The sequence below is a fragment of the Odontesthes bonariensis genome, chromosome 23 (genome assembly GCF_027942865.1).
Source record: "Odontesthes bonariensis isolate fOdoBon6 chromosome 23, fOdoBon6.hap1, whole genome shotgun sequence".
NCBI classification, from domain to species: domain Eukaryota; kingdom Metazoa; phylum Chordata; class Actinopteri; order Atheriniformes; family Atherinopsidae; genus Odontesthes; species Odontesthes bonariensis.
The window spans coordinates 9,064,426-9,077,648 of NC_134528.1; the positions used below are offsets into that span (position 1 = coordinate 9,064,426).

Consider the following 13,223-nt stretch of genomic DNA (forward strand, 5'->3'; position numbering starts at 1 on the left):
TGACCTGAATGCAGCATCAATGCAATCGTCACTTCCTTAATCGTCACTTCCTGTCAAAGATGGCGGCGACCTTGTTTGGACGGTTGCTACCTAAACAGGGTACTGTACACGAAATACTGTGTTTCTAACGTGAGCTTTCCGTCTGTGTAGTGTTATTAATGTGTTGTCTGTGTTTCTAGAGCTAGCTGCTGTTAGCAATGTTAGCAGCTCTTCGGTTAAACAGCCAGAAGTGTGGTTCAGCTAGCCGACGTTAGCTCAGCAGCCAAACGGCTACCAGCAGACATTTAACAGACATTTTGTGGCTTTCAGGATGGCTGCCTCTGACACAGAGTGTTCGACACAGCTCCAAGGCTGTGACCCGCCACAGGAAACCCCTTCACTTCCTCAAACAGAAGCTCTTGGCCGTCACACAGTACATCCCTCCTGCTCGGGTGGCTCCTCGAGGCGCCTATCCGTCCCAAAGCAAACGCGTCCAGGAGGTAACACCAGCATTAACAGTTTGCACGCTAAAAAAAAAAAAAGGTTTCGTACACCATGTATAATAAGGAACGTGGCGTGAAAATGTGCGTACCGTCCTGCAAGCTGCCAGCAGCAAATTGCAAAGCACTGTCTCTTAACAGAAGTCTTCAATATAATGTTTACACCCCTGTTCCTGCACTGTGTTTATGTAAATGTAAATGTACTTTATTTATACAGCCCTTTACAGACAATCCTTACGGTGTACCAAAGTGCTTTACAGCGGGTAATAAATAAAAAGAAGAAAACAAATAAGTAAAAACAAATAAAAGAACAGTGAAAGCAATAAAATACAACAAAATCGAATAAGATAAAAGTGTCATCATACTATGGAAAGTCGTCATTGAGTAAGGAGATACACAATAAGATTAATAATTTCTGAGGATTTAGTTTAAGATGAGAGAGCTTTAAGCCTTTAACTTTAATACTCTCCAGGACTATGGGGGGCCATCAAAGGAGACCCTTTGATGGTCCCCTCTCCTCCTTTCTCCATCTCTGCTCATCTCAGATGAACTCTAGATGGCCTCTCCCTGGCACCAGACTCCCCAGTTTCTGCCTCACAATATATAACAATGATTATCATCACATTGTTTTATTGTGTCCAGTCTGCTTATTGTTTGAAAATTACATTTGTGCTGGAAAAACAGAGCTTGTGTTAATCAAAGCCAACGGCTTACACGTGAAATCACGAATACAAAGATGTGTTATTTGTTCAAAGTTCAGGATTCTGTCACTTAAATGAATGAAAAACATTCAGTATCACAGCTTTAAAATGTTATAGTTGTTATGCTGATATGATTAGGTATGTAGATACCTATTAGAGATAATACAGCCTTTTCCTCTGAGATCAATCTGATTAACTTTCCTTATGAGTATTTATTAAGACACCAAACTATCAAAAATATCACTTGATATCAGTACCCGTACTTTCTGCTGGTAATGCTTACATATTCCTGCTCAATTGTGACATAAAAGCCGATTTTAAGTGGAGAAAAGATCTGAGAAATACCTTGTTTTGATTTGGAGGTTTGTAGCTTTATTGTCACACAATCTTTTCTCTTTGCCTCCGTCAGGATAATGGTTTGGTGTTACTCCTGAAGAAGGATTTGAAGAAGGTGTTTCAGGACTACAAAATGATTGCTGTGGTCCAGAACAACAGCAGCAGTGCTGAGGACATGATGACTCTCAAGCACAGGCTTTATAGACACGGAATCAGTGTCAAGTTCTTCCCCAACCAGGTAAAACTGATCATAAGAATATCAAACAAAAGCTGTTCCCACTTCCTTTGTGTACAAACACAATGTTATTGTATTACTTTCTTTTTGTTCCAGGGAGTTGATAAAAGATAAATTGTCTTAATTAACAATTTATTTTAGTCGTTGGAATATATCACTAAACGGGGTACCTAACATCTACTTCTATTCTATTTTTTCAGGTGACGCGATCGTTCCTGAGTGACTCCGTTCACTGCAACATGGTTCCTCTGTTCATCGGCCCAACAGTTCTGTTGGTCAGTAAAGAACCGAAGGTGAAGGAGATGCTGTCGTCTCTGAGGGCCAGCCCACAGATGACTCTCCTGGGTAAGGTTAAAGGATCATCTGATCATGTTATGATGCCTCTGGAAACATTAACTGTAACATTAAGCCAAGCTACCGGATAGATTCTGTGGTTTGGAATAACTCAAAAGTTTTTGATGGCTCTCAGAAAGTCAAGTGTCAACATGAGGTTGCCGATCATGGTTAATTATCATGTTAATAATCAAGCGTGAATAAAAAACAGTGGTCTACATCAAGATTGAGTAGAGTTTGCTCATATTTGAGGCGAGACGGCAGAAACTCTTGTTACAAATGAAGACATTGATGTGTTTCCAACCTCGAACCCAGTTGGTTAATTGTGGAGTTCCTGAAGCCAAGCTGACACCACAAGATTTTAAGCCCGACTTTTATGTCGCAGACAAATTGTTCAGCGTTGCAGACGATGAGACGTGGAAATGTCCCCATCTCCAACTGAGAATCTAGCTTTTTAATTTGTTTTCAAGGAGCCAGCACAGGAGGAGCTGCAGGAAATGAGAGCTCAGGAGACGGATCGGGGGGGGCACAAAAGGGCAAAAGCAGGAAAGGAATGTATTAAACATAAAGCTAAAATGATGGAGAGCATGGTGAATAAACAGACACCTGCTCAGGAAGCTGAGCAGAATTTGGTTAAACATTGGTGAGGACACCCATATAATTCCCAATTTTTCCAGCGTGAGATATCGTGACAGACTGTAGAGAAACCGTGGCAAGAACCTCAGCCAGTTTTCTTCTACAAACGTGAGAAAAACGGCCACCAGGAGCTACTTGTACCACAGTGAAAACAATGATAATGACAACAGAGAGACTTGCTTGATAAAGATCAGTCAGACTTGTGAGGGGATTGTAAGAAAAATGCATTGTGTTGTGTTCAGTGAACACAAAGCAGCAGCCTCTGGGGACAGTGACAGTTAAAAAAGGAGTAAAGCTTTAGGATCTGTCTGGAGACATACATTTTCAGTAGGGAGGAGGTTAGGGTGGATGGATGAATGGACCGACTCTACATTTATACTGACACTGATACAGCGTTGTTGCTTTTAATTATGACCACTCCATAACCTTCTGAACCAGTTGTTTTGCACCCGAACTAATCCTTTACGTCATTGTCACATCATCAGTGCTTTGTTATAATGTTCTGAAGTGATGCTCAACATTTTATCTGGAGTGTATCTGGAGCACATATGTAGTTATTTAGGTCAGAGGGATTGTCTGGGAAGTCACAGTAATCCATTTGTCATCGGGTCTTTACATTAAACACTGTGTGCTCACACCTGAAGCAAAAAGTAGGTCTAAAATATGGATATTTTCTACAATATGTTTATGTAAGTTTGTCTGATCTGCTACACGTTAAAGGGATAGTTCGCCTCTTGACATGAACCTGAATGAAATCCCATACTAGCAATATCATTTATGAACATGTTCTTACCCCCCGCTGCGTCCTGTGAGCCGAGTTCCAGCCGAGTTTTGGTGTTGACGAAAGTAGTCCGACTAGTTGGCTGGGGTTTAAAAAATAAAGCATTTTGCTTCTCAAAAAAATATGCGTTCAAAAGAGTAAAACATTTGCATCTCAAAATCGTTCACCCAGAAAAAGTCAGACCTCACAATCGCTTGGCACTATTTTCTCTCCCTTCGTATCACTGCCTGCTGTGCAGACCGATCAGTAAACACTGTAACAGGCGCGGCTGTCGGCAGGCAGCAAATGCAAATGTTTTACTCTTTTGAACGCATATTGTTTTTGAGAAGCAAAACACTTTATTTTTTAAGCCCCAGCCAACTAGCCGGACTACTTTTGTCAACGCCAAAACGAGGCTGGAACTCGGCTCACAGGACGCATTAGGGGTTAAGAAAATGTTCATAAATGATATTGCTAATTTGGGATGTCATACAGCTTCATGTCAAAAGAGGCGAACTATCCCTTTAAGTTCTTTAGTGATGTCTCTATGTTTATATCTTTTAGATATCTTTTAATCTAGCGGAAATGAAAGATGAGAAACAATCCACATTAGCACCTTTTTCACATATTGTTTGTGCCTAAAAGGCGAAAGAACAGATTTCACCTGCTGCTGTTCCTCATCATAATTCACACGTGTTAGATTGAGTCCCTCAGCCCCGCATCGCTGTGTCCTTACAAAAACATCATGCAGGCGTCAAGGAATTGTTGTGGAGAAAAGGAGTCGAATACGCGTCGGTCAGCCGTCCATTGGGGAGTTTATTTGAACAAACCGTCACAGCAAATATGCATACAGAATGTTCACAAAATGTCCGCAGAGTTCATCTTGCGAACCAACTTTATACTGGTTTAAATCATAACAAGCGTACGTGGCCCTCTCTGGAGGCGCCTAGCTTCCGTCATAATCCTAAACAAACTCATTCTAACTATCAACAATATTCATATGAACCAGTCAACAAGGCATACGATGTAATTATGACATGTCAAGAGAATGTCATGACATTCTTCTCCCACAGAATCAGCTGAGTGACGATAGTGGCGAGTTCTGAGATAATGGCTTGAGGTGTTTAAGCACACACGAGGTGGGTCCGTTTCACCTCCTCTGGCGGCTCAGAGTTGTATCAGTAGCAGATCAACCTGCCGCAGCGCCTCTGTACTTTCACACGTGACCCGACGCACAGTGAAAGCTCACCAGCCGAAAGAGGCTAAAGTTACAACACTGAAAATCCATTCTGAACTTGACGTTAATTTCTTGGTCTCATTGCACAGTGTTGTGATGATAGCAGCCTGTTGTGCTTGATACTCATTTATCTGACACTCACTGCTCATCTCTCCACAGGAGGCTGCGTAGACAACACATTACTGAGTACACAGGGCATGGTGAGCTACTCCAAACTGCCGTCGGTGACGGTAGTCCAGGGCGAGCTGGTCAGCGGGCTGACGATGCTGACCTCCCACACAGCCTCCCTGCTGCAGCGCCACCCGGCCCACCTGTCCGCCCTGCTCCAGCAGTACGTCAAACAGCAGAGCCCGGACAGCGCAGAGGCGGCTCCTAAAGCAGAGGAGGCCTCGTAGAGGTTCAGAGGAACCTACCGGGACCGTCGCCTCGCAGATTTACAGCTGAGTGGGATGATGGAACTGCAGATGAGCTGGAAGCACACTTGAATGTGTGTTTTAGTTTGGAATCAAGACTGAAAATGCTTCATTTGAGTGAAGCAGCTATATTTTCTACTGAATCAGTGTGCATCTGCCATGGGGGCCTAAAGTGACTGGCTTCAGTGCACCTAAGCCTCATGGTGAAACTATTAGAGGGACAATCCTGCAGAAATATCATTTGTTTTCATCCCTTATTTAAATATATTGTCATGTATTAATAAACTACATCTAGTCTGTCCGTTCAGGCTCCCAGTTGATTGTTCACTCATGACGTGTTGTAAATATTTTTTGTGGCCTCATTAAAAAAAAAAATAGCAACAGCAAAATAAACACAAGTGGTCACAGATCCAGATAGTTAATCTACAGATTACAGCGTGGCAATCTGGGTCAGTTAGTCTATTACGGCCGCTTTTCTGAGAGGGAGGGGCACTAATAGACAATAGACTTTGGGAGGTATTTCTCCTTTTATTTCTACACAAACTTGCTGAAACTTGCACATAAAAAATTCAGGCGGCGTTCAGGTGTCACTGACGGCTGGGATTTCTGGCTGGTTGCTACAGTATTGATGCGACACTTTTAAAAAACATTTTAATATTTGTGCTTGCTGCATGTGTCTTGACTCGAGTCCAGAGGGTTAAGTCCAAGTAGAGTCTCAAGTCTTTGCTCTCAAGTCCAAGTCTTTTTTTGATTTGGTCAAGCAAGTCTCAAGCAGTGGCGGCTCCTGACATTTTTTTTAGGTAGTGCAATTTCCAGTCTGTGAAAGCTGCATCAGAGTGTGCTGTGCGAAGCTGAACCGATTGCACTGATGCAAACCTGTTATGTTCCCACGCAGGAAATAAAATGTCCAATCGTCCAGAAACTCCTTGTCTTCCTTAAATAAACACAACGCAGAGTCGAGGGGTTATTTGGTCTGCCAAATAACCAAAGTGACTCTGCAATTTCCCCCGTTATGTCCATAAGTACCATAAAAGTCCATAGGACTGAGGTATATTTGTCTAGGTAGCATAATTTATTGTAATAATTTTAAATAATTTTTTTGTTATTTTTTGCATAATTTGCCAATCAGTTAATACTACACCTTAACCATTATTTATTTATTTTCCTCATATTGTTCCAGGATTCTATGAAATAAGTAAACACATAAGCTCTTAATGATAAGATTCATTCAATTTCCATTCTAAAGAATGTAATTAAAATAACAGCATATAAATCCAAGTCAAGTGTTTATTGAAGTTTTGGAAAATATGACTTAGAAAAGCATAACCAGTTGTCAAACATGGTTAAGTGCAGCTTACTTGTGTGAGATTTCTCTTTTTTTTAAATATAATACTGCACCATTAACAATGAATGTGTCATACATTCTGCTATCATTGTCAACATATAAAAGATTTAAATCATTACAAGTCAATGATTGAGCACAAAAGGTTAAGTTATTTAGCTACATCAAATACTACCTTGAAAAATAGCAGGGTTGGTGGAGCCCTGGGTTTCATCTTTGCCTCGCAAGGCGAGCCCGAAAATCCCGCAAAATTCTTCCAAACTTCCTTCTCCGCTTTAGTACAACGACTAAAGGGTACTTCTTTCAGAAACACTACCGTATTGTTGCACTCGACACTCGCCATCTTCTTCATAGAATGTTTTTTTTCTTTTTTTTTTTTCTTTATTGAAAACCACAATGTTACAACAACAAGTAGAAAGTTCATGGTCCCGCGCAACAGACATATGACGAAAGCACGTTGTGCGTCGTTTGTGCGAGCACATAAACCCTCATAGAAAATGCATTGGGAGCAGGATTTTTGAAAAAAACTGAGGTCCCATTCATGTCAATGGGAGCTTCCTGGTGCAAATTCGACCCTGACAGAAATCGCACAAATTGGGCGTAGCAACCCCAGGCGCGACCTTAATCTGATTGGACAATGACATATACAACCAGTTTGCCTGCAGTAGATCAGTCCCGCCTTAGCAACTAGATTAAAAAAAAAAAAAAAAAACTCAGTGTTTGGTAGTGCGTCGCACAACTTGCCCCTATGGAGGAGCCGCCACTGGTCTCAAGTCATCAAAATCGGGACTCAAGTCTCAAGTCTCGAGTCCAAGTCCCCACCTCTGGTGGGTCCCTGTGGTTTCTTCTTCTCTTCATACACCAGGGGGCAAAGTTTTTTAAAGATACACGCGATAAACCATTAATTCCAGAAATATGTCCAAAGCTGAATAAACATGTGGTAAATAATCAGATCAGATAAATCATCTACCTTTAACTGATGTATGACTGAGCATCTGGACGCACGGCTTGGGCTGCGAGCTGAAAGACAGCTGTGACTCAGAGCATCTGAGGGAATTGAACCCATGATGAGTCCAACCCCAGGCAGCGTCCCATCATCCGGAGCTGCTCCTTTCGAGCAGCGTTGTTGAACTTTAAAAGTGGTCTGGTCGTAGTTTCCACGTTCTCGGAGGCTCAAAGCTTTCAGCCGACAGCCTGAGCTGTTCAACTCCACACTGAAGGGTTGAATCCTAAAGTTTCTCTTTTCATTTTGGCTTGATAAATCCCAGCCTGCTCTGAGCTGAACAACCTGCCCTTCCTTTCCTAACAGCCATCAGCATCCACAGGAGCTGAAGCCCCTCCCTCTGCTCCCAGAAGCTGCTCTGCATCTGCCTGAAGCGTCCAATCACAGCTTCAGCCTCCTTTCTGAGCTGCTTCCATTCTTCTGTTGGGATGCTGAACTGCAGACTTTATTTCTTTAGGAGCTTTCATCCCTCATCTTGACAAACTAAAAGTTGCTCAGTAACAGTTTGAGCCATTAAATCAGAGAATGAAACTTTCCACCTTAAAGCTTTTCACTCTTTGCTTTGGCCTCTAAAACCTGGAGACATTTAAACTCTTTGAGCAGCTCTCACAGGACTTGAACATATGATCTCAGAGTCCCAAAGCAGTTTATTGACCCTCTGAGCGGTGCCTCTGCTGCTTTGTGCTGCTTTCTTGGCACTTTTTACCTGAGACTGATGACCACAGAAACTATCTTTTAGTCTTCCAACATGTTTCCTGTGAAGCAGCTTTGCTCATCAACTGTCTCTGGTTTGTTCAGCTGCTTGGTGTTCTGTCTCATGCTCTGTATCCCAATAAAGTCTCAGACTTGTTGGTTTCAAACTTTGAAGACTGAGAAAAATTGAGTGGAACCTGGAGAAGGCTTGAACTCAGTCCCTATGACAAGAAAATGAAAAGAGAAAGTTTAGGATTCAATCTTTCAGTGTGTAGTTGATCCATGTAGTTGTCTTATCCACCAGTGACCTCACATTTCCCCTGATGATCGAGGGAAGAAATGCTTTAAACTTCCTCCTCCTTTTCCTCCAGTTTGTTCCTGCTCTGCATCCTAGACGTCTCCTCTTCAGCTCATCCAGATTTGGGGTATTTTTCCAGGCATTTCTTGTGCTTTTGTGAAGCTCAGTTAGCTGCACCAACAGGTGAACAACTTTTCCGTTGCTACGGTTACACATCATAACAGATGTGATATAAATATAAATATAAATGTATATGGTGAAAAACACTAACTTCATGTTTGCACTGGAGGAAACTTAGGAATTCTGCAGAAGCACAGGAGTTCATCCCCTTCAGATCATGAATATCTGACGTTGATTCCTGCTTTTAAAAGAATCAATGAGAAATCCCCACCAGTTAGACGACACTGAGGTCAAATTGGAACATTACACTATTGTTTGGATCCAGCAATGTGTTCTTCAACAACCTTCAGTTTTACAGATCATTACGGAGGTGGAAAAAGTAAACACATACTACTGAAAAACACTGAAGCACAGAAGCAGCGCTCAGTGTGCTTTGGGAGCAGGAACCCCAGAAAGACTTCTGGGGACTGAGGGTATTTTCCTCATTTTTATGTCCCTTCATTCATTTGCCTTTTTGAAGCACTTGTTATAACTTCTTTGAATTGGCTGATGTGACAATTCTTCATGCTGCTTCCTGATTTTGATTAGTTTCAGGTGTAGTCTGAGTTAGAGGAGAGAATAATGCAAAACAAGAAACTGCAGCACTGTTCAGACACGGCTGGATCTCAACAGGAAACACTCCCTGAGAACCAGATCTAACGTGTGACTTCCACTGTGAGTCAGCTCAGTTACAAACTGGGTTTAACTTTTGAGGGACTGTCTCTGTCACGCTAACAGCCCCCCAGCTGGCTCGCCATGTTTTGCCACATATACGCAACATGACGGGGTTCATTCGGGGGGAGGTGACTTCACTGATGACCATCTGCATACAGGAAGACATTCTTGCGTAACATTCAGTCGCTACAGCGACCGTCTTGCATGTCTGGTGGCTACTTCCTGTTCAGCCAGGACCGTAGCGCCAGTCGCTAACACACAAAAGTCACCGCTGATCACATCTTTAGGCCAAAGTGGGATTTGTCAGTGAGATTCTCCCACTGTGAGCGGCAGAAAGCGCTTTCTAAGAAACTCTTAAGAACATAATAGCTGTGGGGACGTAGTTACCACAAGAACACAATACAACTCCAAGTCTGTGCTGAACATTTTCCACTGAAATGCTCAGGGTACGCCAAACACAGTCAGCTTAAAACTAAAGGGAACAAAAACAGCCTGAAGCAGGTTTAAATGATCATCGTTTGAGTTTGTAGATACAATCCAATAAAGTATAAGGGTGTCGTGTGCACACTCTGCCACCAGGTGTTCTGGGTAAGTTGTGTAGCCGTCGGGGCAGAAGAAGAAGAAGAAGAAGAGGAAGAAGAGTTGTGGACTAAAACAACGTGAGCAGCGCGACTGAGAGCATCTGAGATTAAAGCAGAATGTCTGTTTGGTAAATCTGCTCAGTACCTGATTGTGTGAGTAACTGAGCACTTGTAGAAGCCACAAACAGATCAGTTCAGTTTTCTCGTGTTAAACGGTTCAATTCAAAGTACCGTTAGCCTGCTTAGCTGCCTTTTCCCTCAGTGCAGCCATGATGTTTGGACTAAAATCCGTTCACACGTCTGATTCCAACACAACAGACATTTGAAAGAGTTTCACAGCTTGAAGTTGAGCCTCGTGCCCTTTTAGTGTTGGAACAGCCTTAACTTTCAGCTTCAGTCATGAGCATCATACAGCTGTCTGGGAAGAACAGGGAACAACTCCAAACCTTTTTCAGACTGCGTTCAAAGATTTCCGGGTCTTTGGGGAAGATGATAAGGGTCAACTTTCCCTCGTAACCAAACACATATTTTCTTAAAAAACATATCTGTGTAGCAAGAACATGAAAAGCATGAGAAAAGTTAACATCCGACCTTTAATGAACAATGAAATACAAACAAGTGTAAAGCTCGACTTCACATCAAACTGAAATTAAATTGATGCCATGTTTGTCTTGAACATCGGGAGATCCATCCCCAGTTAAAACAATCCCAACAAATTATAAAACACTTTCAAGCGTTCCTCAAACATGTGCTCCCCACAGAACATTCAGAACTAAAGTCCTAACAAGAAAAGGTGGTAATCCACAAAGAAGATTTTTAATCTAAACAAATGCAAGGCTTCTGATTGGTAGTTCCTGTAGCTGCTCTCAGGTGAATGTTTGCTTATCTGCCGTAAAAATTGTTGTTGATTTAAGCCAATCATTTCTCTGCAGTGTGACTACGTTGGTGTCTCTTTAGATTAGATAATTGAGTGAAAGCTGCCCCACACTGATCACAGCTGTAAGGCTTCTCTCCTGTGTGAATACGTTGGTGTGTCTTTAGATGACCTAATTGAGTGAAAGCTGCCCCACACTGATCACAGCTGTAAGGCTTCTCTCCTGTGTGAATACGTTGGTGTGTCTTTAGATGACCTAATTGAGTGAAAGCTGCCCCACACTGATCACAGCTGTAAGGCTTCTCTCCTGTGTGAATACGTTGGTGTGTCTTTAGACTACCTAATTGAGTGAAAGCTGCCCCACACTGATCACAGCTGTAAGGCTTTTCTCCTGTGTGAATACGTTGGTGTGTCTTTAGATGAGATAATCGAGTGACAGCTGCCCCACACTGACCACAGCTGAAAGGCTTCTCTCCTGTATGAATACGTTGGTGTCTCTTTAGATTACCTAATTCAGTGAAAGCTGCCCCACACTGACCACAGCTGAAAGGCTTCTCTCCTGTGTGAATACGTTGGTGTTTCTTTAGATCAGATAATGTAGTGAAAGCTGCCCCACACTGATCACAGCTGAAAGGTTTCTCTCCTGTGTGAATACGTTTGTGCATCTTTAGATTAGATAATGTAGTGAAAGCTGCCCCACACTGGTCACAGCTGTATGGCTTCTCTCCAGTATGAAGCCTCTGATGATACCTCAGATTTGATCGTTTGATAACTTTCCCACAGTCCTTACAGCAGTGCCATCCGGATCCCTCTTGGGCTCCATGTTTCTGCAATGACAGAGAGGAAGAAGACTTAGATCCTTTTGAAGTTCGCACAAAAGATTTCTCTAAGCTAACCTACGCTAACCAACATATTCTAACTGGACCTGGACAGACCGAGCCACACAGGTCTCAATATCTCAGATCAAACGTGAACGCTGAGGGTGCGTTTATAAGTGCCCTCAGCTATCAGCACTGTGCTCTGATGTGTTCTGCACACATTCAGGTTTTTAAGCAGTAAACTCTTGCTTTTTGCTCTTTCACTAATTATTTTTGTCATGATGAAACTCTGAAAAGGAACTTGAGCTACAATATTTCTAAATGATGAGTCTTGTCCAAGTTGTTCACTTAAACACCATGTAGAGGTTGAGCTGAAAAAGGTGGTGGTAATACATGACATTCTTTACACTAACCCTCTGTTCCAGCTTACTACTCAGAGGTCTGCAGCCATTCAGCTCAACAGCCATCAGGGAAACACAGTCCGTTTTAACTCAGCCTCTGTTTCTCTTTGTTAAAACAACTCTACAAACCTGTCATCTAACCATTAAAGACCCAGAATATTAACGCCACCAGGTTCAATTCATGTAACCCAGAGACTTTAAACACAAATAATGAAGATTAGCTCCTGAACCTCTCAAATCTGCAGACTGAGAGCCAGAATGAAATGTCTTTTACTGCGATTTGTGTGGATCCACCTCAGCAAAGGATGTGTTTTATGATCATCTTCAGACAATCTTAAATCACTGCAACTCGAAAAAGGAAATCATCCTACTCGCTGATTTTAATATCAACTGGGACATCAAGTCAGGAAAAAAATTAAACAGCTGATGGATGAGTACAATTTGACACAAATCATAAAAGGACCGACAAGAATAACTAATACGTCAAATACAACAACTGATCTAATATTTACTAATAATCCTGAAAGAATCTCTAAGACTTTTAATCTATTATGAGGCCTGTCAGATCACAATTTTATCTTATGCTCATGGAAAATGAAGAGGAAGCATTTAATGGCATCCACCAGAGGTCACCAGTTCTACTTCATACCCAAAAGCCAGCAACAATTCCTGAATGAGGAAATCCAAAATCTAGATTGGTCTAATATTCTGGAAAATAACGACATTGAGGCTGGCTCAGGTAACTTATTAAAAAAGTCAATGATATTATAACGCACTTCACATTAATCATGATGTGCTTATTGGTAGACGTGGGAGGGACTGCTGGCAAGCTGCTGCCGCGCCTCCCCGCTGTATTCGTTATTTTTATTTTTAAGTCTAGTTTTAACGTTGGATTTTAAACCCATCTGCTAGAATCGGCAACAGCCAGAGCTTCTCATGGGTCACCTCTCCGTCTTTTCCCTTTTGTGTACGGACTCTTAACTTTGATGTGAATCTTTCAAAAATATTTTCTGTTTGTTTGTTCTTTAGTTTTTTGTCATGGTGTATTGTCTGTATGTTTTTATGATACCCGCTGGGGACAACGGATGAAATTTAGCAACTGTGCTAACTCCGGCATATTTACATTGATGCTTTGCTGAAATGTTGATTAATGTGCAGAGTCCTAACCAAATAAATAAGAAATAAAATAAAAACGTCCTCCACACTGACCTGTGGCCCGGTGGACCCAGAGGATGAGCGGGCTCGTTTC

The 13,223-nt window shown here is 42.0% G+C and overlaps 1 protein-coding gene across 1 annotated transcript; it reads left to right on the forward strand.

Moving 5' to 3' along the window:
• Positions 1–8: 8 nt before the first annotated feature.
• Positions 9–5,431, forward strand: mrpl10 (mitochondrial ribosomal protein L10). Its single transcript, XM_075457679.1, has 5 exons — positions 9–99; positions 310–479; positions 1,590–1,754; positions 1,952–2,096; positions 4,877–5,431. The coding sequence occupies exons 1-5, from the start codon at positions 9–11 to the stop codon at positions 5,110–5,112; spliced, it is 807 nt and encodes a 268-aa protein (XP_075313794.1). The 3' UTR covers positions 5,113–5,431.
• The last annotated feature ends 7,792 nt before the right edge of the window (positions 5,432–13,223 follow it).

Bases quoted from the DNA above. Each gene is read 5' to 3' on its own strand.
- mrpl10 (XM_075457679.1), top strand. From the start codon at position 9: ATGCAGCATCAATGCAATCGTCACTTCCTTAATCGTCACTTCCTGTCA. The intron at 1,755-1,951 runs GTAAAACTGATC...CTATTTTTTCAG, and splicing joins TCAAGTTCTTCCCCAACCAG to GTGACGCGATCGTTCCTGAG. The intron at 2,097-4,876 runs GTAAGGTTAAAG...ATCTCTCCACAG, and splicing joins CCCACAGATGACTCTCCTGG to GAGGCTGCGTAGACAACACA.